The sequence below is a fragment of the Camelus dromedarius genome, chromosome 8, assembly GCF_036321535.1.
Source record: "Camelus dromedarius isolate mCamDro1 chromosome 8, mCamDro1.pat, whole genome shotgun sequence".
In the NCBI taxonomy this organism is placed as follows: Eukaryota; Metazoa; Chordata; class Mammalia; order Artiodactyla; family Camelidae; genus Camelus; species Camelus dromedarius.
This window is the reverse complement of record NC_087443.1, coordinates 57,325,907-57,349,514: the sequence shown is the minus strand read 5'-3', so window position 1 is coordinate 57,349,514 and position 23,608 is coordinate 57,325,907. Positions and strand designations below refer to the sequence as shown.

The following is a 23,608-nucleotide window of genomic DNA, read 5'->3' as shown; positions in this document are numbered from 1 at the left end:
CCAAAATATGCTCCATTTCAGTCCACTTCTTGGCATCTTTGCTCCTGCTACTCTAGTCCAAGCTCAGTAATTTCTCATGTGATCTGTTGATCTCCCTACATGCATTCTTATCTCCTTCCTATGATCCTCTTACCACACAGCAGCCATCATGAACTTCTAATAAGTGCCTATAAGGTTATGCCATTCTTATACTTAAAACCCTTCAATGACTTTCTGGTACATGTAGAATAAAGTCCAAACTCTTCACCATGATCTACAGGATCTTACACAATTTGCTTATCAATCTTAGTTTAAATGAGACAGACTTTTTTAACTGGGAATCAAACATAATCACAAGATTTTTTACAACCTTTAATGATAAAGGAAAGAAAAAGAAAATTCGAAAGCTTTTGTTTTTTACTTAAGAATAACTTCCCAAGTAGTATACTTTTTTGAAAACAAATAATAATTCAAATATTATTACAAGGGCAATAAATTATTAAATGAAAGACTCAGAAATGGAGAATTTTAGAACTTAAACAGATTACTTTCACAGAACAAAGCAACAATTGACTGATTCCTTACGTTTTCATGAGTGATACTGTTATAATAACAGAAAACAAATGATACTATGTATTTTCTTATGTTCTCACAGTAGATAGCAAAGTAAGTTGGATATTTTTGTGACTGTTCTCATTATAGAATCTTGTTAAATATAGTAATTATAGAAATAACAATAAGTAACATGTATTACTTATAGCGTATGCTAGGCACTGTTCTAACTTCTTTATATTTATTAACTCTTAATCCTTCCAACAATCATGAGGTACTATTATTTTTATCATTTTACAGAGGATGAATTGAGGTACAGAAAGGTTAATTATATAGCTTTTTGTTATACTATATAGCGTTCTTTTTTTGTATCTGTATGGTAAGAGAGAACACTACTGTCTTTTTGAGACTTACTTCTCAAGTAGTTTTGAGGGACCATAGCTTCAAGGCTAAGCACTGAAATTCCTTTTATAATTGAGAATCTTAAAACTGTTGGTACAGAAAAGAGTAGGATTGAACAAATGGAATATGAGGCATGCAGTTTTTTGCCTTAATATTCTCCAACCTAATCTCTTACAGCTCTCTCTGGTTTACTAAGCCTCTGGCACAGTGGCCTTCTTTTGCATCTTTTCAACACACCAAGCTTGAACTGCCTTGGAACTTTTGCACTTGCTGTGATTTTTGCCTGAGATGCATTTCTCCTAACTTAAAATTGTTGACTTCCTGACATTTTAGGTCTTGGTTCAGAAGTCACTTCCTTAAAATGTGCCTTCTCTCATCATCCTATCTAATGTTGCTCTCTCCCTACTCTGTATCACATTGCCCTGTTTTATTTTCTCTAAAACACTGGATTTGTTTATCTTTTTATTGCCTGTCTCTCCATTGTAATAAAAGCTCCATGAGCACAAAGGCTTTGTATATTTTTTTTACTATAACACCCTCAGCATCTAGAATTACACCTCACATATATAGGCATTTAATCAATACTTGTTGAACGAGTGAATGAAATCTTATTTAACAGATGAATTGAGGCTCACGGAATTTAAGTGTCTTGTTCAAGGTCATGGAGCTATTAAGTATAGGAGTCTGGATTTGAATCCATAGCTGGAATTTTAACAACTGCCTAGTTTACAACATAAGACTGGCATACTCACAGTTAACCATAACACAGGGTGGTAGGAAAAGAGGGCTGTGTTAAGCAGTGATGATGGGAGTGGTACCTAAATTTGGTCAGGGGTTCTTTGCTTTTATGCTTCAAATTATGGCTGTTTCACTGTTCCTCAGAGTATGGGAAAAGTTAAAGGGAAGTTTTGTCATTGTTTAACTGCTGATGAAAGGTGTGAGAGAGAGGTTGAAGTAATTACTAGATAGTTGAGATTTTGGGAAAGTGTATGAATCTCAAATGTCCATTTTGTTCCTTTTCTCTGTAACTGGGGACATTTGAGGCTCTACTGTACATGTTAAATAAATACAGGTGTGTTTTAAAAGATGTGATGGAATTCAATGCCCTTCGTGATTTTGCCAAACTTTTTTTGACCTTTTCTCCCATGAATTACCCATACTGAATCATTCTTCAGATGATCTGGTTCATTCACTGCCCCTCTATTAGACCTTGTACTCTCCCTTCCGTGAGCTCTTGCATAATGGAGACTATAATCTCTCTTATGGTAAATTTGGAATATTTGCAAACTAACCATTTTAGAGTTGGAAAGGACTTTGAAGAGCTGATCCAGAAAGCTGAAAAGACTTGTCCAGCCAGGATCATACAACAGTTAATGGCAAAGCTAGTCAAGGACCCAGTTCTCCTGCACTTGCAGTCACAGGCTCTATGCACAGCCCCACTCTGCCTCACTTTTGGGCTGCTAGGAGCAATCTCTAAAGGATATGCTGAGAGGCCTCTTGGTCTCCTCTGACATCAACTTTAAAATATGTGCCAGTGTGAATTTTCATATACAGAGTATGGGATTTTTCAAGAAAGTCACGTCTGTTTTATTTACTCAGTGTAGTCCCTGACAGCAATATGCAAATATAGAATTTATTTAGTCTGCCTCCTCTGGTGACTTGCCAGTCTCTGAGAGGGGAAGAACACATTTCATGTTTCCCATGGGTTTTGTTTGTCATAGCCTGATTTCCCATAATGAAAAGAGTCCTGGGTAACCCCATATGGGGCAAAGCTGGAGACTATTAAATGCTTCTGTCTTATGTATGCTGGGCATTCATATTTACTTATAATGAAGTTCCTCCATGTATTGAATTTAGAACTTGCCAAAATATACTACTCAAAAATTGGTTTCTTGCGTATTCTGATGAACCACAGTATTTGACAAAGGAAAGTTGGCCTTTTAGTTACAGTGTAAGAAATTGGAACCTGGGTTTTATTTACAGTTTAGGAATCTCTCCTAAGTGTACTCCCTTAGTTAAAAGAATAAAAGCCTTGATTCTTATTGAGAACTATGAATTCTTTAACTTCTGTTTTTCCAGTACCAGCATGTTCTTTAGCAGAATGGATGTTCTTGGTCCAAAAATCCAGCATCATCCTACTTCTCAATATGTAATTTGCTTATAGCATTTCTCTGAGATAGCTCATTAATGTACTGTCACCTTTTCCTTTCTAATTGGTTCTGTCCTTTGTCAAAAAGAACCACAGTTGCAACTCTGTTATTCTGAAATGAGATTTTTTTTATGATGAATAATGAAGATCCAGGGAATTTATATGAGCCCAATGCCTAGGAGAGAAATAATGGTTTTTGTAATTTGTGATTTTGACGACTTAATCAGTTCTCTTTGGCATTTTGAAGTCTAGAATCTAAACAGGCATTTTTTTTTAAAGAGAAAATATGTGCCTAGAACAGTCTTTTTAAAAACTTAAGTAGGTTGACCATAATATATTCCAGTTTGTCCAGAAGAGACCAGTTTATAACTTGGTACTTTTGTACTTATTAGTAGTATTCCCTTAGGTCTCAGAAGTGTCCCAAATTGGATGATAAATTGTATTATGGTAATTCTAACTTTAGGACACCAAGGTGTAGGTGTCAAGAAAGTTCCCATGGCTCATGCCATCTACATGACCATCTACAGATAGAAAAGGGATGTACTGAGGAGAAATGATAACCAAAAAAGTTAACTGCAAACAGTAAACAGTAAGGTAAACTTAAAGATTTCACTTCAGTGTGTTTTCATCTCAATAGGAAAAATTAGCTGAACGCAAAAGTGCTCCAATTCTTTAAGAACCATAATACTGGGTTTTGGAGGAACTGATTGTGGATCTAACTCAGTGAATAACTTGCTATATGACTTTTCCTTTTTGGTCCTGCAAGAGCCTATGTTTCCACATCTGTAAAATGAAGGACTGAATTAAATTATTTCTTAGGTCCCTTGAAGTTCTAATATTAAATGATTATTTTTTCACAAGAAGTGAACTGGAAAATCCTCTTCTTGCACAATTTTGTTCTAATTTAAAAAGTTATATCCACATAAGTGATATCACTAAGTCTGCTGTTGGTAAAGAATATTTCCTAGCTCAGTGTTGTGTGGTTTGACTTTATGATACATGAAGACTTGCTCCAGTTTGCGCTGTGGAAACTGAGAAAAAAATGTTTTCCAGACAGCTGAAGGGCTGTCCTTGTTAGAGAATTTCATTACCTGCTTTTAGCCTCCTAAGAAGTGATCTCAGACAGAATGGGAAGCTCTGAAAACATCCAGCTGCTCCAGAGATGTTATCTCTTGCCAAGGCAGTTCTGATGCAAGAGCTGAAAGCCTCCTTTCTGTTTCCATGTCCATTAGTTGATAAATTAATAGCTCAGGAGTTCCAAGTGCAATTTCTGTTCCTGTCACCTTGGACTTCTTGCCTCATACTGTTAATAGGCATTTAGCTGTACTTTATTTATACAAATGGTATTGGAGAAGTTATATGACTTCAGATTGGTTAATGATCTTTTTGCTTTTAGCTTCTATATGGCTTTGCTTCAGATTGGATCTTAGAAGTCATGTCCGTGGCATTAGATACAGTTCATATATCCTCACTGGCCAGAGTATCGTGGCTTCCTTTTTGTCTCTGCTGTTGTTAATGGTCACTCCCTTTCTCTGTAGCATTCTTTTTTTAGAGGGTCTGTCAGTTACTAGATCATTTATCTGTCACCCCATCCATTTGTCCATCCATCCATCCATCCATCCATCCATCCATCCGTTTACCGCCTGTTCATTTGCCCATTTTGTATATTCCCTGCCTAAAGATCTGTATCAAGTAACTCTGGGAGAGAAGATGTGTATCCTTTGTTTCTCTTGGAAACTACTGGACCTGATTTTCCCAGGTTTTAATGCCTAGATTTGGATTCTATTTTCTTAGATTCTATTTTCTTTGTCTGTAATTGGTTAAGCATTTACCTTTAACCTGCTTGTGGTCATTGCATATTTTAATAGGCCATATTTTCATTTTAAAATTTTTACTTAAAAAAGCCTTAGGAGAGTTCCCAAAGACCCCCAGAATAGAATTATATAGTGAACTTTATGTATCTATCACTTAGATTCAATAATTACAACATTTTGAGAATATTTTCAATTATCTTCCCTTTCTCTTCTTTTCCTAGAGTATTTTAAAGCAAATCCCAACATGAAATTTTCCTAATAAATACTTCGGATGCATCATTAAATCTAAGGACTTTTTCTTTTTTTAAACATTACTATGACAGCCTGAATTTTGTTCCATCTTTGATGTTCCAATTTTTGCTTAAAGGGAACTTTCATAATGGGAAGATGATAAAGGAGGAATGAAGGGGAATTTGGGGTGTATATATGGGGCATAGGAGGCTAGCAGTGAAGTCAGAGTTGTTGTTGAAGTGAATTTAAATTACTCTTTTAAAATTAGATACAAGTGATCAGGTGAATCAAACCCTAACTGGTTACCCCTGATATCATGATTTTTCACAATTATTATTTAATCTCACTTGTAAGCAGATGCTCTTCTAAGGCTTCCCAACACAGGTCCAAAGATTGAGGATATTTAAGTAAATATTTCATTGTGTATCCCTAAAAGATAAGGTCTTTAAAAAATAACTATAATTGTATAGTTATATCACCTATAGAACCACATCACATAAAAGAATTAACAGTAAGTTATTAGTATCATCAAATAACCAGATTTTCAATTACCCTTATAAATATACTCTGGATTTCTTTCATTTTATCTGAATCATGTTGTGACTGGTTTATATATACATATTTGAAGTATAGTTGATTTACAGTGTTTAGTTTCAGGTGTATTACATGGTGATTCCATATTTTTATAGATTATACTTCATTTAAAATTATTATAAAATATTGCTTATACTCTCTGTGCTGTACATTACATCCTTGTATCTTATTAATTTTGTACCTAGTAGTTTTGCCTCAATTCTCCCATTTGTGGTTTGTCTACCCAGGGTTGTGGGTTTTGACTATACTGTGTTTCTGCTCCTCCTACCTATCTCATTATGGTTCCTTCTTTATATCTTTAGTTGTGGAAAATCTTTTCTGCTAGTCTTCAAGTCAGTCTCATAGGTAGTTGCTTTGTAAATAGTTGTAATTCTTTTGTGCTTGGTTTGAATCCCCAAGCTACTTCTTCCTTGGTATTGACTTCCAGCAAGTTACTTAATCTCCCCAATTCTCAGTTATTGTAAAGATTAAATAAGATAATGCGTTAGAATACTTTGCAAGTGCCTCGTACTTGGTAAGTGCTCAAGAAAGTTGCTTATTTTATGTGTTACTATTTGTCTGCATGAGTGGGTAGATGGATTTCTTACCTGAGATGATGAAGTGGCTTATAGTGATACCAACTTTATTTTCATATTGAATCTTCCTTTGGCGAGAACAGTTTTTGCCTGCTTGTCTGCCTGCATGGTATTGTGTGCTTACTCTTCCTCTTTAATTGTATGACTTTGTTTCGATTCCATTATGTCTTGTACATAGTGAATACTAGGTAGATATTTTATAACTTTAACTTTTTTTGTTATCACAGAATGAGTAGCATATTACTTGTATTTTGATAATTTGGTTAAAGCTCAGGTGTGCCATGCCTAATTTTTTCTTCATAAAGTTCATGCTTTTTCACCACCTGGACGTTCAGACTTCTGAGCAACTGGAGGTTGTTTCTGTAGCTGGTGCTGGCTGTTGCTAAGTTTGAAATTTCTGCTTCATCTATCATTAGTCTCACAAAGATGCATAGACATATCTTTGTGGATAATTTTCATGATGTTTTTGATGGATCTATTCTATATTTTATAATTGTTTATTCACCATCAGTATCCATGTTTTAAATATTAAATAAATAGATAAATTTAGCCAAGAGGAACAGTGCAGAGCTAGTTCCTCTTGGTAAAATAATGGAGCTCAGGTGCTATTTGTTGTCCTCTTAAATAATGCTTCTCAGACTTTAAATATTAATTTTAATCACTTGGGGAACTTGTTAAAATGTAGATTGTAATTTGGTAGGTTTGGAGTAGAGCCTGAGACTCTGCATTTTTAACTGCTTCCAGGTTATGCTAATGCTGCTGGATCTGTGGACCATACTTTGAATAGCAAGGCCTTAAATCAGAAGTATGATCTGCCCAGATATTCAGTGAACTATTAAAACACGTTTTGCCTTCCGTTTACATTTTTATGAGAATTAATGATATGAAGTATCTTAGGGTCAGCAAATTATTTATATTAAATATAAATATAAAATATAAATTGGAGGAAGAGCCATGTACAGGTTTTAGCTTTATTAAGGGGTGGATTAAGTAGCTCATTTAAATTAGTATTAGAGGTTTAGTTTAGCTGTTGAATATTTTTCTGACATTGCTATACATTTTATTTTTACATGTACCCCCACAATTTATTATTACAACATCCCTGTAAATTACATTACTGTTCTCATTTCACATATAAAGAAATTGAGATCCAGGGAAGTTGGATAACTTCCCTAAGGCTTATTAGTAACTAGTAAAGCTGAGATGAACTTAGGTCTGACCTCAAAGCTCATTTGGCACTGCAATAAGCTGCCTTCCTTAGATTGTTTTCCTGGGAAATGGGCTTTATATAACTATTTAAACATGTCTTATGGACCTCTCTAAAGGAGTTTATGTATTTATCTATATGGGAAAATTAAGATAGTTTAACTTCGCGAGTCTTTATTGTATACAGTTCTGTGAAGCTCACAGTTGTGTTGAAAGTGTGAAAATGCACATACACATTTCCCTTAAATGAGATGCACACTTGTAAGGAGATATTTCCTCATCTCTAAACCAAGGGACTGAAATAGATGATCTCTAAGATTCCTTCAAGGCCAAATATCATACAATATACATAATATTTTTGTTTTTGAAAATGGATTGTGAAATAGCTGGAGGAATTTAAAACATTTCCACCAGCAGATGGCACTCCAACATTTCTACAGCAGGCAAGTCTTAGCCATTACCCAAAGTAGAAACTAGGCAAAACTAGGAACAAATAAGAAAGGGAAAAAAAAAAAAAAAAACAAAACCCCAGAACACCCAGCTCATTAAAGTATGTTGTATTTCGGTCATTATTGTGATGGAAAATTATGTATGTATCAAGTAATAGACTCCTATATAAACACAAGTCAATATTAAGTCATAATCCCTTACAGTGCTCTGCAGCACTTTTCACCAAACTATTATAGCACTTGTCAAATGAATTTTTGTTAACGTCTTCATTTTCTCAGATGAACTGTGGGGTTTCCAAGGGCAAGGATATTCTTTGGATCCCAAGGTGGGGAGGCAGACACACTACCTAGCTTATAGTCAGCATTCAATAAATATTTCTCACTTTCATTCCTCAGAAAATATAAGTATTGCTTGAATGCAAGATAATGTTTATGAACATTGGACCATGCAAAGCCTTTTGTTTAATTTTTTTCCCTCTTTGAGTGATTACCTTATAGGCATCAACTCTACTGTGTTTGATCTTTGTCCTTTGATATTTTTGTATCCTTGTAAAATATATTATTTCATATGGGTGTGTTTAATTTGCACTAATGTAATAATGCTATAGCTATCCTTTTTTTTTAAAATTTCTAATATATCATTCTATTTAAAACCCATCCATGTTGTTGTATGTACATTTAGTTCATTGCTTCTAACTGCTGCCTTCCTCATTTTACCTGTCCATTTCCCTTGTGCTGGACATCTGGGTGCCTATAATTCCTTAGTATTAAAAATCAGTGCTTTACTACCAACTTCATTCAAGTCCTTTTATGAGCTTTTTGTGAGTTGCTTGCGGATGTACGCCCATAGTGGGATTGGTAGGTTTTAGGGAATACACATATGTAATTTCACTAAATATTGCCAGACCATTCTCCAGAATGGCTCAACCAGTTTACACTCTCATCAGCATGCAGGAAATCTCCCGTCTCCTTACATCCACAATTAATTATCCAATATTCACATTTGGTGAATCCGACAGTGTAAAGTGAAAACAGTTATTGAATGAAGGAATAATCAGTTCAGAATCCACTAAGCTATTAGGATATATGGTATTTACCAGCATAATTTTCCCCTTTGAGGATGGTCCCTCAATATCTGAACTTTCATTGTTTAAACTTAGGAACAGAATAGACTCAAAAAGTTTTTTTGAGTTATCCCTTAGTGTTTGAAGTCTTTTGCCTCATTACCTGAAAAAACTAGAAATCAAATAGATTCAAATAATGTGGTATCCCTTGTCATTTAAATTTGCTCACTGAAACTAGACACAAACTAGAGTTGTATAGCAAGGGATCAGGATATGCTGAGGCCCCACTCCAAATCAATTACCAGAATATCTTGGGGTGGGCCCAGGCCATAGTTATTTTTAAAAAGCTCCTCAGGTGATTTTAATGTGTGGCTGCGGCTGAGAATCACTGACCTAGACTCTCAAACTGAGTTTTGTTTCTTCCTGAAATAGAAAAACATTTTTAAGTATTTAAACACAGTATTATGGCTAGGCTTCAGAAAATCAAAAGAGGAAGTTAAAATTTAAGTGTCTGATGGAAATGAAATATGGTTTCTAAAAGTCACAGCATGTCCGTGTCTATAGGTGACCAAAAGGAGTAAGAAGAATTGGAAAATTCATTGAGCATTAAGGTAGGTACATTTTAGTAACTGGCATTGAGCTAGGAAGGACTTGGATCTGCTTATGTGGGGACAAAACTACTGCAAAGAATTAGGGATCTAGATGTTAATTCAGGCAGAGGCAAAACATTCAGTTGAGTAAGTATGTACAAGTAGAGTCTATCAGCTGATTTTGATTATTGAGGAGTGGATTGAACCTGTGGTAGACTTTTTAAATTGTCAATATTTGTTTAACTCCCATTATTATGAACTAAGCTTATTTGAACTAAGGTATTTAAAAAGGTCAAACTGTGCCATCAGCCTAGGGAACAAAAGATAGTCACAGCTAGTCACTTTTGTGACACAGTTGTGATCCAGGCAAATGTTTTATCACTTTCTCAATGTTGAGATAAAAATAGGATCCAGCTTTCTCAATGTTGAGATAAAAATAGGAGATATTGAGATAAATATGTATGATATTTATATTTTTTAAGAAATTACCTTTAGCATTAATTAATACTTAGAATTATCTCACTGAGAAAGTGGTATAGTGGAAACTATAAACAACTTACAGTTGTTTGAAGCTATATATAAACTTGTAGTTAATGAAGCTATAATGTGAAAGACAATTTGAATTTTTGTCCTGGGACATTATATGTAAAAGTTCTCAAGTATTTTCAGTAACAGACATATCAAAAGGATAGTCTAGTTTTCAGTCACCAGAGCTGGCTTTAGTTTAAGATTCTTCAAGAGATAGCATTTTGAACTTTTTGACCTTTGATTTCTTTACCTGGATTATGAGGATAAAGCTTGTCCTATCTATGCTATAGTCATAAAATGGAACAGGATACAAGTAAGTTATTATTATACTATTTTGAAACCTTAGGTTTCAGGTGTAGGTATATAAATTTCTTCTTACCTTCTCCATGCAAATTACATTTATTTCCACCATGAAACCCAACCAGTGACAATGATAGTTGAGTAGTAACTGTGTGCCAGGAACTAATACCTCATTTAATTCTCACAACACGCATGGAGGGAAGTATACTTATGCCTATTTTATGGATGGGTAAATTGGAGCACAGCAAGAATATATAACTTGTTCAACAAAGGTCACATGAGCAGACTGTAAATTGAGTTGGGTTTTAATCAAAGTCTTGAACTCTATAGAGTCCATATCATTTCTAGTATCACACAATGCTTTTCAGGGCCTTTTGAATGTACAAAAGGCAGAATGGGCCAGGACATCTCTTCAATGAATGTGCTAAGGACTCTGAATAATTTTAATCTATTTTTCCATTACTTGGTTTCCCATCTATAGCAGTTCCTCAAATATCAGTCATCCCTACCCCCAAGAATGTTAAGGGATTTCAGACTGAACTCATTAAAGTCAACTGTATCTATTATGGTTATGATCTTCCCCACAAAAGTTTACTGCTTAATGGCAACAATGGGAACAAAACTCATCTGGCCAGAGTTTCTTATATAATAGGAAGAATAATCATAGAGTTAAAAAGTCCTTTCCCTTTCAACTTTCCATATGGAAAAAGTGTTGCTATCCTTAAGCAGCTCAGAGACACGGTCTCTGTTATTCCCCAGCACTATCCATTTTCCACTCCTGTCTCCCCTCTCCCAGTGGAAAATTGAAGGAGGTATGTAAAACCTACTTAACTTTTCTTCCTTTTTCAGATGCTAATCACAGGCAGAAGAGCCTGTGTGGTTAAAATGCAGTACATACTCATTTTACTACTGCATCTTATTAGATAGAGTTGACCTTTTGTTTCAAGTTTATGACTAAGTTATTTACATATAACTTTATTCTAGCCCCAGTGGTCAATTAAGGGAATATATTTGTGGCAAGTGTGGGAGAGGGAATAAGAAATAACAAGAAAGAAATAGCAAATTGTATAAATATTTTGGGAGAAATCACTTTCTTCATACATAAATTTAGCTGATTCTTATTCTACTTTAGGTTATTAATTTTACAGAGTAGGCAGTTATATCTTAGAATAGTTAAAAATTACCTAAGATCATAAAGATAGGATCTGCAAAGTCAGGACTTAAACCCAGGTCTTCTAATTCCTATTCCAAGGTTTTTCCCATGATACATTGACAGGTTGTTAGAGGGAATGCAGTATTTTAGCTACTTGCAGTAAAGTGCAATGGTTAAGAACACAGATACAGGCTTGGGAGTCAGGAGGTCCTGGGTTTCAATCCTTGCTGCCATTTATTAGCTGTGTACCATGAGAAAGTTGCTTAACAAGTTTGACTTTCAATTTTCTCATATGTAAACTAGATATAATAATGAATTATATCTACCTCTCAGAGTTATCCAGTATCAGTAAGATAATGGTCCTGAGCACCATGCCTGGACCATAAGATCTCAATAAATAGTAGTCATCATGGACAGATACACAGGCAGTGATGACACAGTGGACTGGCTGTTACAACTTCATGCTTCCCAGTCCCAGTTGTGGTGGAAGGATTTTTTTTCTAGCTATTAGAGATTTAGGTATAGTTCTCTTAGAAGGGGAAAATGGGCATAGAAATAACCATGGCTTTGAATGTTTAATAGAAGCAAAGGGAGTCAGCGAGTTTGTGACAAGCTAAAAATGAGAAGAAAGCATAGGAAAAGTGTAAAGAAATTATTGTAGTCAAGATGGCCATCATTAAAAAGCATGCACACTATATGCTACAAAATAGAACCTGGAATATATTATTTATAAACATGGGATATATTATTTATTAGTCCCAGTCACCAGTCATGGCACCTATGTTGGTCACTGGCATATTTCCATGGATCTGAGATGAAATGATAAAACATAGTGATTTTTCATGAAGCTAAATTTATTCAGTTTAAACACTCACTGTTTATTTTGACATATCATTTCAGCTTTTTTTGACTATTAGAATGTTCTTTTCTTTGGGGAAGAAATAGTGATAAGTAGTTGATAGATTTTTTTTAAGGTCCTTACTAGACAAAATAAAAATTTGGCAAATATATGTTCTTCCACACTAATATTATTTTTGAAACCCTATTGTCTAGAAATCACTGAGCCAGTTAATCTTCAAGATTTCTTACAAATCTGGGAAGCTGGACTCCTAGATAGCAAAAGAATTTATCTATAAGGACCATTTAGTAACACCAGGCAGAGCATTTCCAAAGATACTTCAATGCATCTGGTTCCCAAGAATTCATATTTTATACAGAGGCCTGATTCTTGTCCCCTAGGAGATAACAGACTAAGGCAGAACAGAGATACAGATTGTTGTCACTAGGCACACAGAAGATAGGATAGAAACATCAGTCTAATATATGGATTAATAATGAGCTACTTACATAATATAATTTAGGATTAGATGAGAGGTAACATAAAAATCATGATTTGGAAGTGGGTGCTATTTTGAAAGAGTAGCCCTATGGAGAACTATACCCAAACTAGACCAAAGTACCAATCAGGTCATCTCAGAGTCAGCCAGGCTATCTGGAACTCCTTAAATGTTAATCGAATTGCTTTTTTTGCCTCAACGTCCTGCGGCTGGACATGACTATAGAATTTCAATGGCCAGACTAGAGACATGGTTTTCATCAGGAATTAAGAAAGAGCACTGTTTTGCTGGGTCTGATTTTTATACTACGTATAGTTTCTGATGAAAACATTAAATACTGGTTAAAGTAACCAGGCCACCAAACAATTACAGAATAGTTCGGTTAGTAAGCAAAAACTGTGGACAAGATTAATAATTAAACAGATTCTCATTATACCCAAGTTCATCCTTAGTCACCTGAGTAGGTGTTTTTGAAAGTTACATTAATTATAGATATCTATTAGGTGAGTGATTTCTTTATTTCACTCAGGTGGTCCTTCTCTGGTCCCAATTAATGTGGCTTCTTAAGAGTACATTCACTTGTAATCCAGGGGGGTGCTTAGGTCTTTGGAAAAATCTGGCTCTGTGTTAAAAATATGCAATTAGTTTTAATTCTGAATATCGGCAATGAACTAATGGTTTCTGAATTTGCAAAATAGGTATTTTCTAAAGGGGGTGACGAGAAAAATGCTAGTAACTGGGGAAGAAATTACTAAAACAGAAACCTAAAACAAAGTTTACTGTGACAAATAAAAGTATGTATTTTCACATTCTTCTTGAGAGCAGTATATGATTTTAGTGTGTTGAGTGTGATTTAACTTACCATAATTTAGCTCACAGGCATTTATTGAGTGCCTACTAAGTGCTTGGGTCTGGAGATACAAAGATAAATAAAAATCTTTGCTCACCAGGCTGTCACCATCTCTAGGAAGTGCTTAGTTCACATTTAAAAATTACAATAATTTCTGTTGGAACTTATATCATACCACATACCCACACACAGAAACATACACATATTTTAAAAGATCTAGGTATGTTAGAAATTTTCAGGAACTGAAGGAAGCAGGCCTTACGGCCAGAACCCACATCTAATTCTTCAATATATTAACATCTTGGTTTTAAAAATCATCTTTAAATAATATACCTTGGGTTTTCTTTCTCCTTTGGCCTCATTTTATGTAGTCCTACTTCTAGAAGGTCTTCATGGCACTTCCCAGTCTAACCCAACCTAAGCTCTGTATCTCCTGGTTGCTTAGTTTGGTAGAAGCTCCTCAGGGAACCTTAGTTTAAGGTCATTTACTCCAGCCCTTTTCAGATTCTTTAATCCTGTCTGGGAGGAGGGACAGGGACACAGGTTGCCATTTCAGTGTTTGTTGACTGTGATACTGCCCTTTGCTCATGCACCCTCAGGGAAAACCTTTGCTCTGCATTTTGAGAGTTTTGCCTGTTTGATATCAGGAAGCCCTCGGACTCACTGCATATAGTTCTCTGCATCTGCCAAGTAGAAGGCCCATATTGTTCCAGAAAGAAGCTGAAAGTGAGGCTCAGTGGTGTGACTGCAGCAGACTAGGCATGACTTCTTTCCCGCCCTTTAGTTGGGGACCCAGGAATGGATCTGAGAGGTGCTGTGGTCGGGACTCTATGAGCTAGGGCGTATGGGGCACCGCGTGGCTCCTGGCTTTCTCCCGTATGCAGGAGCTACCTGCAGGCCGACTCTGGCCTTGACTCCTGGCCAAATTTGAAAACCCATCTGTCACTCTGTTGCTCTCTGGCACCAGAAAGGCGCACTTCCCCACGGGAGGGATAAGCCCAAGTTGACCTAGAGGCGATGCTGGAGGAGCAGCTCTGTCGCTGCAGTGGAGTAGAGTGGCCAAGCAGTGGCCATATGGGCATAGCGCCACCCAGCCTAGCCAAGTGCAGACCGGGTTGCTTTGACTTGGCCTACGTCAGCGTATATTGAATCTCTCAAGACACTTGCGGGCAGAACGGAGCCACGCGCAGCCTGGGCCCTTTGCCCCTCCGGGCGGGTAAGCCTTTTGACCTGGTCACTCTGTGTATTCCTTTTGGCTACTCTTCTTTGCCCTGTCGAGGTCAGAGGAGGCTTCTGTGTGGCAGCCTAGCGCGTCGCAGAGGTCCATACTTGGGTCCATGGAGTCTCCCTCTGCTCTTTGTGCTTTGGCAGCAATCACACTCCTCCGCAGGACCCCTCTTGCAACGTAACCACCCTCGCTCTTACTGCTTCAATGCAAAAAAGGGCCCTGGAGTGGACAAAATGCCTGACACTGTCAGGACAAACAGGCGCGTGACTGGTGCGGACTCTTCCAGCGCTCCCGGTACTGGGCGCAGGGGCTTTCGCGTCGAGATCGGAGCTAGAACCGCCCTCCCCAAAGTCTTGCTGGGAGGGAAGTAAAAACAAGACGTCCCGCCGCGTACCCGAAATGTTACAACTGTACTGTTTCGATCCCTCCCTCCGCTTCCCGATCCTAGAGGGTTAAATCAGGAGGGTACAACGCCACCCTTCCTCCTCCTTCCCGCCTCCCCCCCCCCTTACCTTTAAAAAGTTAAAAAATGTCTGCAGTCGAAATCTCTTAAAGGGGCGGTGCTGGTGAACGAGTACTCTTGGCACGAGTCGCTGAGAAGGCTGGCTAGGGGCGTGAGTTCGCTCCACCAGCACCAAAACACTGAAGGAAAAAAAAAAAAAGCGAGCGAGAGAGGTGGGGGGGGGGGAGGAAGGCCAAAAAAAAAGGGGGGGGGGAGGCAGACAGACACACACTTTAGATAAGGACAATTAGTCACCAGTGAGACCCTGTAGGAAAGAGGTTTAAATCAGAGGGATTTAATGAGGGTGCTCTGTGCTTTCCCTGAAGCCATGCCCTCCAGCAACTCCCGCCCCCCCGCGTGCCTAGCCCCGGTGGCTCTCTTCTTGGCTCTGTTGCTCCATCTCTCCCTTTCCTCCCAAGCTGGAGACAGGAGACCCTTGCCTGTAGACAGAGCTCCAGGTTTGAAGGAAAAGACCCTGATTCTGCTTGATGTGAGCACCAAGAACCCAGTCAGGACAGTCAATGAAAACTTCCTCTCTCTGCAGCTGGATCCGTCCATCATTCATGATGGCTGGCTCGATTTCTTAAGGTAAGGCAGGGGCTTCAATGGATCATTTTTTTTTTTTAAAGTAACAACCCCCACCCCTTCCTATCCCCCATTTCAAAGGGGGAAGAAGAAGAAGAAAAAGAAACTAAGTCAAGTGGATCTCTCAAAGAGAAGAAAGGTTTTCCTCCTGGAATATTTGCTGTAGGCTGTAACTGGTGATTGAGAAAAGCAATGTTTTCTATTAAGATGCACATGTTTGCAATGCAGAAGGCATTTCAGAAACTTATCAGTTATGACTGAAAAAATGTTGGGCTTACATATATCCACAATTAGCCTCCCCGTCTCCTTCTGAAAAGAAACAAGAGGTTCAGGGCAGTTGCAAAAGCGAAGAAAAGGTCTCCAGCAACAAAGACCCGAGAGGAATGGCTGTGTGTGTGTTAGAGTGCGTGTCTGCGTGTGTCTGTGTGAATGTTTAAGCGGGGATCGCACGAAACTGGAATTTTCCACGGAAAGATCGTTTCGTTAGTTCTCTCCCACTCCCAGACAGAAAACGAATCTATGCAGAAGCTTGAGCAGTGGGCAAGTTGGATAGGATTTTTAATTTTTAATTTTATATCCTCCACTGTCGTCTCCAGACTTCAGGATTTTGTAGAACGCTTTTTATAGACTGAATGGCCCCCCAGTCCCTCCTCCTTAAATCTCCTGCGATAACTGCATAGTTCAGTTTTTCTTTAAAGAAAAAAAAAAAATCCTCGCTCCAGTCATAGCGTATATAAGGAGAGCGGAAAGGGTCCTAGAAATACTCCGGGGATGTCTCGAAGGTCTAAACCCCGCACCGAAGGATTAGCAAACCCGGAGGTTTGAGAATAAGAACTCTCCATCCTAGGGATTGGAGTCTAATTGGGCTCACCCTTTCCCGGGGTTGTCACTGTTCAGCAGTTAGGCAACCACGATCCTTTCCCCAAAGGGACAGAGTTGCATTGTAAAAAAAAAAAATTGTCTGCAATGTCGAACCGAAGTGTTGAATTTTAAAAAATTCCCTCCAAATTGGAGCCTCAGCTGTGGGCTCCAAGAGCCCCAAGCGCTCCCAGTCTCACTTCTCTACCGTGAGGCCGCGTCCGCCGCGCGTCTTTCGTGAGTATCTTTCACTCGTTGCGAAATTCGAGTTTGCTTCTCGCACGCGTCCGCTCCTCAGCTCTCCGGGTCTACCCTGGCCTCGGCCGGGTCAGGGGACGCGGCAGGTAGCCGGAGGCGCCGGGTAGAGTGCTCCTTCCACGTGGAACGAGCGTTGCGGGCGGAGTGAGTGGTTGCTGTTGCCTCCGAGGCCGTTTCGGTTCCTGCCCTTGCCTCCGCTGGGAGGGCAGAAGCAGCCCCTGCGCCGTCCGGGTTCCTCCTTGGAAGCTGTTCCATGCAACAGCGCGCGCCTTTGAGCTCGTCCGAAGGTGGGGGGCGACTGCACGCCCCACTTGCATTGCATTTCTTCACCTGCGCGCACTCCTTCAGGGTTTTTTTTTTCATGACCTTAAAAAAAACCCTTCATGTTCGCGCTGCTTGCCGTAGAAAAGATTGTGGAAGGCGGCTTTTCGGATAAGAAGCTGTAGCAGGGCGTATTTGCATTGGCTGTTCAGGTTTCTGGCTGGACAGTTGTTGGAAATGCCGTTTCCATGGGGCCGGACTCGCACCAACGTTTCTGCCCGCCGCCGACCCACACGACGCCTGTCTGCTCCCGCCCAGGAACGCAGTCCTGGAGTTCTCGGCCAAACGACCCTTCCCGCCGGCCACCGGACTTCTCCCGGCGGCCACAACTCTTAATTAGAAACTCCGAAACTGGAGTCTCCGGGTTTTTTCCCCCTGTTCTATCCACCGCCTTTATGATACTCTTTAGTACCATTTGGATTTTGATTTTCAGAATCTGAACCAGCAAAGCGTTAAAAATAACTTAGAGATCCGGAACTCAACAGCTGATGCCCATTAAGAGCATCTGCGCTGCCCCTTTTTTACTCCTTTCCAAATTAGCAGCGTTTGACTTTTTAAAACACCTATTTTTTGGAAATCCTGAACCTAAGTAGATGTAAATGTCATTGTTCTGAAGCTCCCTGAATCTCTTACAACGCGCAGGTTTCACTTTTCGGCAAACTTCACTTTCCCCAGAGCTACCAGACGGGCCCAAGTGGGAAGGGAAAAAGATGGAGCACAACTCGGAGCGTGGAGAGGAGGATGTTACCTTTCCTGAGATCCGCTGAATTCCAGGGGCCAAAAAGACATTGCTTTTACTGTGCAAAGCGGAGATGGGGAGTGTTCTCAGAAAGGCAAGGATTTACCCCTGGAATCTCTCTTGCTCAGGAATTTGTGAGATGCACGCTGTGGTTATATGGTAGTGGAAAAGGAAAACCAACTCAGGTATTAAAAAAAAAAAAAAGTCAGAATCAACTTGACTTCAGGTGCTTGGGCTGAGAGAAAGAAGGCAGGTTTTACCTTCTCCACAGAGGTTGCGCTGCTCCTGGAGCCAAGAAGGCAGATTCCGGCTTTCATCTGAGAAGTTTGGCAAAAGTCGGAGCCCAGAGTCCGTGCGCTGCGCATCTCCTCCAGGAGCGCTTTCCGGGCAGGGGCAGAGGCCCGGCAACTGCGCCTTAGCCCCTTGTTATCAGCGGAAGTGTCCCACCCCCACTCCATGTACACACTGAAACAAACACAATCTAATCCTTTGCAAATAAGCACTACCTTTGGCAAGCGTCGTTCGGGTGCCTAAGGGAGGGGGCTGCGGCCAACTGGGTGCAGGAGACAGCCCCCGGACCCCCACGGCCCAAGGCTGGGCGGGCTGGGGCGCCTGGAGCAACGCCGCAGAGTGGGAAGAGGGCCTTGCTCGTGCCCGACGCCCTTGCCTGTCCCCCGGATCCTTTCCTCTCTCCTTCTCTACCCTTGCAGCTCCAAGCGTCTGGTGACCCTGGCCCGGGGACTTTCGCCCGCCTTTCTGCGCTTCGGGGGCAAAAGGACCGACTTCTTGCAGTTCCAGAACCTGAGGAATCCGGCGAAAAGCCGCGGGGGTCCCGGCCCGGATTACTATCTCAAAAACTATGAGGATGGTGAGAAACTTGCTTCCCACTCTTGCGAGGTGGGGGAGTGTGGGGGGTGGGAGTGAGTACTCGGTGTATGTAGGGTGGGGGGAGTGCAGATTTGGAGGAGAATCTGATTCACCTGAAAAACTGGTAGCTTCCGGCGAAGGGACACTGGAGTGTGGGACTCCTGACATGATTAGGCAAAGGGGGCTGCCAGGTTGTCCTTGTCCAGGCTGCCGGCCTTTCCCGTGGCTGCTGAGGCTTGGAGGCTGAGAAGTGGTAGCCAAAAACTTTTTGGCAGGCTACCTGTGGGGAGAAGATGTAATGGGTTTCTTGAGAAAATTTAGTCAGGTTCATAGGCTGCTAAAGGGTCAGGGTCACATTTCCTTCCTCAGATTATAGAAAAAGTGCCTTTTTGTTTTTCTTCTTTCTGTCCTGAGATGAGGCTACGTAGGAATTCAGCCTTTTTTGAAACCCACTCTAAAGTTTTCTGGAATAACCCCTTTTATATTGGTCCCTTTTGGGGGAAGGTTTGAAAATCTTCACAGTGGGTTCTCCTTCAGACTACCTAATCTCAGTCACATTTTTTCCTCACTTTAAAAATCAGATTATAAATGCCAGCCTTTCTTTCTAGGTTCAGATGAGTTGGGTTGGAAGGGCTTTAAAAACTCCAAATCCTATTCCAGTTTAAGAGGCCAGTCTTTTTAGGTTTGAACAGTCTCATTTTTACTAGGGAAAAGTGAAAATGGTATTTAAAAATTGTTTGGAAAGTTTGGTGTTAGTATCTCTGAACTTTCTGTGTGGGTAGACGAAGAGTCTTTCAAATAGGCAAGGTGGCAATTGATGGGTCTTCAGCTACTGAGGTTGTTTAGATTGGATAGAAGTGGCATCAGGGTTCATTATTGGAGGACTATCTCTGCCCTGCTGTCCCTTCTCATAAAAGAGCTACAGTTTTACTTTTAAAGGGCACAGGGACAGGTTCTCAGAGCTCCCTGGGTTTTGCTATATCTTGTCCTTATAAATCAGCAAAATGAAGAAATGCTGTTATATTTTCTGGGGCTTTCACTGAATGAGAATTCTGGAGAGTTGGAATCTATTTCAAGGCTGGCTGAGAAACTTTTTATTTTTAAGTTTCAGACTGGAGAAAGAGAGTAAGACTGAGGCTTCTTAGGTTTGAATCTTTTACAGCATTTGCCCAAGTGTATAGGTGTTTAAGGCTACATCTTTTCAGAGGTAAATGTCATTGCCATAAAAACATGGATTGCAAATAGATTTTGCTGTCACTCAGCATAAAATGCTGAAAGGTAAAAGATAATCCTGAACAGCAGCTCTGATGGTAATTTGACCCAGGGCTTTATAGCTCCCAGGGTCACTGTCAACTCTGTGATCAGATACAAGAAGGGAGAACATTAATAGTTTTCCTTATGAAGCAGCTCTTCTTCAAACTTATTTGAACTACTTCCTCTTTAGTTTGTGGAAAAACTTGTAAGAGCCCCAGAAACCACTGTGGGGAAAAAAAGACTATTGTAAGTTTAGGAATTAGCTGTTTTCTCCTGTACCTAGGATTATATTACCTGTTCATTGAACACACAAGATCTGCTTAAAATGAAGTGTACAATTTGTTTCCCTTTGTAAAAGGAGAAAGTGGGCATCATGGGGAGAAGGGAAATAGGCAGAAGGCTGTGCCCCATAATACTTCATAGAATTAAAAAAAAATCAGAAATGGAAAAGATCTAAGAGGTCATCTTTAATCCTCCCACCACCTCAGGGGCGAGTCCAGCCAGGATCATTCCATATGTAGTCCTTTTCTTGTTTTGTCCAACATGGTATTAAATATCTCTAGGAAGTAGTTTTCACCACTCCTGTGGGAGAGAGTTATTCCATCCCATAGGTTTTTGCCCGTAAATTTCTCTAAAATTTTCCCTTTGTATTCTCCAAATATTTGATTATTTCTCTTTATATTTTTTAGGCACTTACCTTTAAAATAATTTCTGTCTTTGGTGTGAGTGTCAGCTTAAAAAAAGGTTTCTCTGTAGCTGTGTTTTATCTAGACTACCTGGATTTAATTCTTTTAAAACTTTCTTTAAAGTCAGTCCTTCCAGACACTAATCTGTTTTATTGCTCCTAGCTGAACTCCTTTTGATTTATGTCTCCCTGGTAATAAGATGCTCTGAACTATATCAGTATTTGAGGCCTTAGCAGAGTTAAAGAGAGTAGGAATGCCCTGTTTCTGCCCTTTGATGCTCACATATCCTTAAATCACCCATATTGTCTTTGTTGTTGCATGTTGCATTGCAGAATTAAAGGCAAAACTGGTTTTGCTATAGTCTCAGCCATTTTGCAAACATTATACTTCAATTGTAACTTTTCATCCAGTGATAACTGTCATCATAATGAGCTTCTTAAAATAATTAAATCTTCTTAGTAAATGGCCCTGTAATAGGCACTTGGGTGTAAATACCTTATTTTTTTAAAAGATGTATTCACTTAAACATAATACAGAATAATAACATACATTTTGAATAATAAGATACATCTACTGGCACATTATGAAGCTGAGTGATGTAGGGAAGAGAATATGGAATTTGGATCCAGAAAGCCTGTATTCAGACCTGGCTCTATCACTTATGAATATGTGGCCCTGGGCTTGCTGATTCTCTGTAATAGATAGATATGATAATACTTGCTGTGCATTGCTTCTGTGAGGATTCTGAGCGGTAATATGTATAAAATATTTTGTCAACTGCAAGCATTATATGAAGGCTAAGTATTATTTCTTTTATTAAAGGCAGTTTCAGAAAATTTCTAATATATACATTTAATATTTTAAGGTGGAAATAAAGAGTGACTAAGATGCAGTGATACCGAACTTTATACAGAAGAAAGGAGAATTAGGGAATTGTTTTAGAGGATTAAGAGAATGTAGGGAGAATTTATAGGGATAATTGTCTTTAAGGAACAGAGGTAGAGAACATAGAGTGGCTGTTTTTTTTGTATGTGTGTGTATGGTAATGGGAGAAGAGACATCTTTAGTTTTGTTATATACCAACATTAAAATGAACTGATAGTTCTAGCTTGGGTAAAGTACACTTTTTTGGTTAATTCATTCATATTGTGACCTTGATGTGAGTTTTTTTCTTCTTCCCCTGAATTAATACTGTAATTAACAAGTCATGTGGCTTCCATTTTCCAAATACTTTTAAAGCATTCTAATGCAGTTGTGTTTCTCTTTCTAAAGCCACTATTTATGTATCACTTTGGGAACTTCTCCAGTTAGTCCTTTAATACAGTTACCTATTCCGCTCTTTGCTTAGGCAACTTGAATTTCATACAAACAGGGTGATGATGGAATACATTTAAAAAATAACATTGTTCCTCATACTTAAGAATCTTACACTTTGCCTAACTTCCTCTCTGTTCTATGTGATGTTATGCTTTTCTTGCTCCTAACAAAGAAATCTTGGGTTAATCTTTTGTTCTCAAGTTTATTTTGCTCCAGTCTGCCCCTTTTTGTTATATTCAGAGTGCTTTCTTTGTATTTCTGTCTCTTTACTGCCATAACCATATCTTTAATCAAGATATACGCTATTTATTATGCACATCAAAAGCCAGCTTAATATTTCTAAAATTTCCTATTCATCATGTCACTCTTTTGCTGGAAAACTTTGATTATTTTTGTATTGCTTATAGAAAATGTTCAAATTCCTCAACTTGGCATTCAAAGCCTTTTTCAGTCTCAGCTTACCTTTTGTACCCTATGTTTTCATATACCTTTTATTCTAGCCGTGCTTGATTTTCACTTAAAACACCTTTATCTCAACCCCATACCTTTGTTCAGCCAGCCTATCTCTGCTTTGAATGCCTTTTTCTTGGCTCTGTTCAAATCTCACCCTCCACTCCACCCAATTCTTGGAGACCCATGGCAAATGCCCCTTGTTTTCACAAAGTCTTTCCTGAACAGGTAATTCCATAGTGATCTCTTCGTTCTCTGGAGTATTGAAGCTCTTTCCCTTTGTGTTATTCTTTTGGCCCCTTCTGCCTTGTTTTGCTTTCTTACTTTTCACATATATATACTTGTTTATTTTACCTTTCCAATTAGGATGCAAATTCTTTGCAGGAAGGGACCACATCTAATTATTGTGTATCCCAAAATGTCTAGCATTATATATGACACATAGTAGAACTTCAGCAAATATTTTTGGGTACATACTAGGTTAAGAACCTCTTAAAGGCACTTTAAAAATAGAAGTAATGAATGCAGAAATGAGTAAACACATACATGAAGTTTCTATTCATTTTTCACCTTCAATGAATATTCTCTTGAAGTCCATTCTTAATACTTATTTTAATGACGTACTTCATTATTTTAACCATGACTCTATCTTTGGTAGTCTGAGTGTATGGTTTTATACCATGCATTAAGTCAACTTTACCACCTGATCTAAAGCCTTGGACTGGACCCATAGAATTTTTTTATTGTATCTGTGTCTTCTTTGTCTTTAC

At 38.9% G+C, this 23,608-nt stretch overlaps 1 protein-coding gene across 4 annotated transcripts in view; it reads left to right on the top strand.

Annotated features, from left to right (window-relative positions):
• The window catches only part of HPSE2 (heparanase 2 (inactive)), a 620,206-nt gene that overhangs the window by 35,158 nt on the left and 561,440 nt on the right, over positions 1-23,608 (top strand). For 3 of the 4 annotated variants that reach the window (XM_031461575.2, XM_010974414.3, XM_031461578.2), the window contains exons 1-2: positions 15,751-16,091; positions 18,975-19,132. The exons of the other annotated variant lie outside the window; for it this stretch is intronic. In XM_031461575.2, the coding sequence (XP_031317435.1) occupies positions 15,802-16,091; positions 18,975-19,132 (448 nt within the window). In that variant the 5' untranslated portion in view covers positions 15,751-15,801. Of the gene's footprint in view, positions 1-15,750; positions 16,092-18,974; positions 19,133-23,608 lie in introns of those variants that run through there. 4 annotated transcript variants of the gene reach the window in all.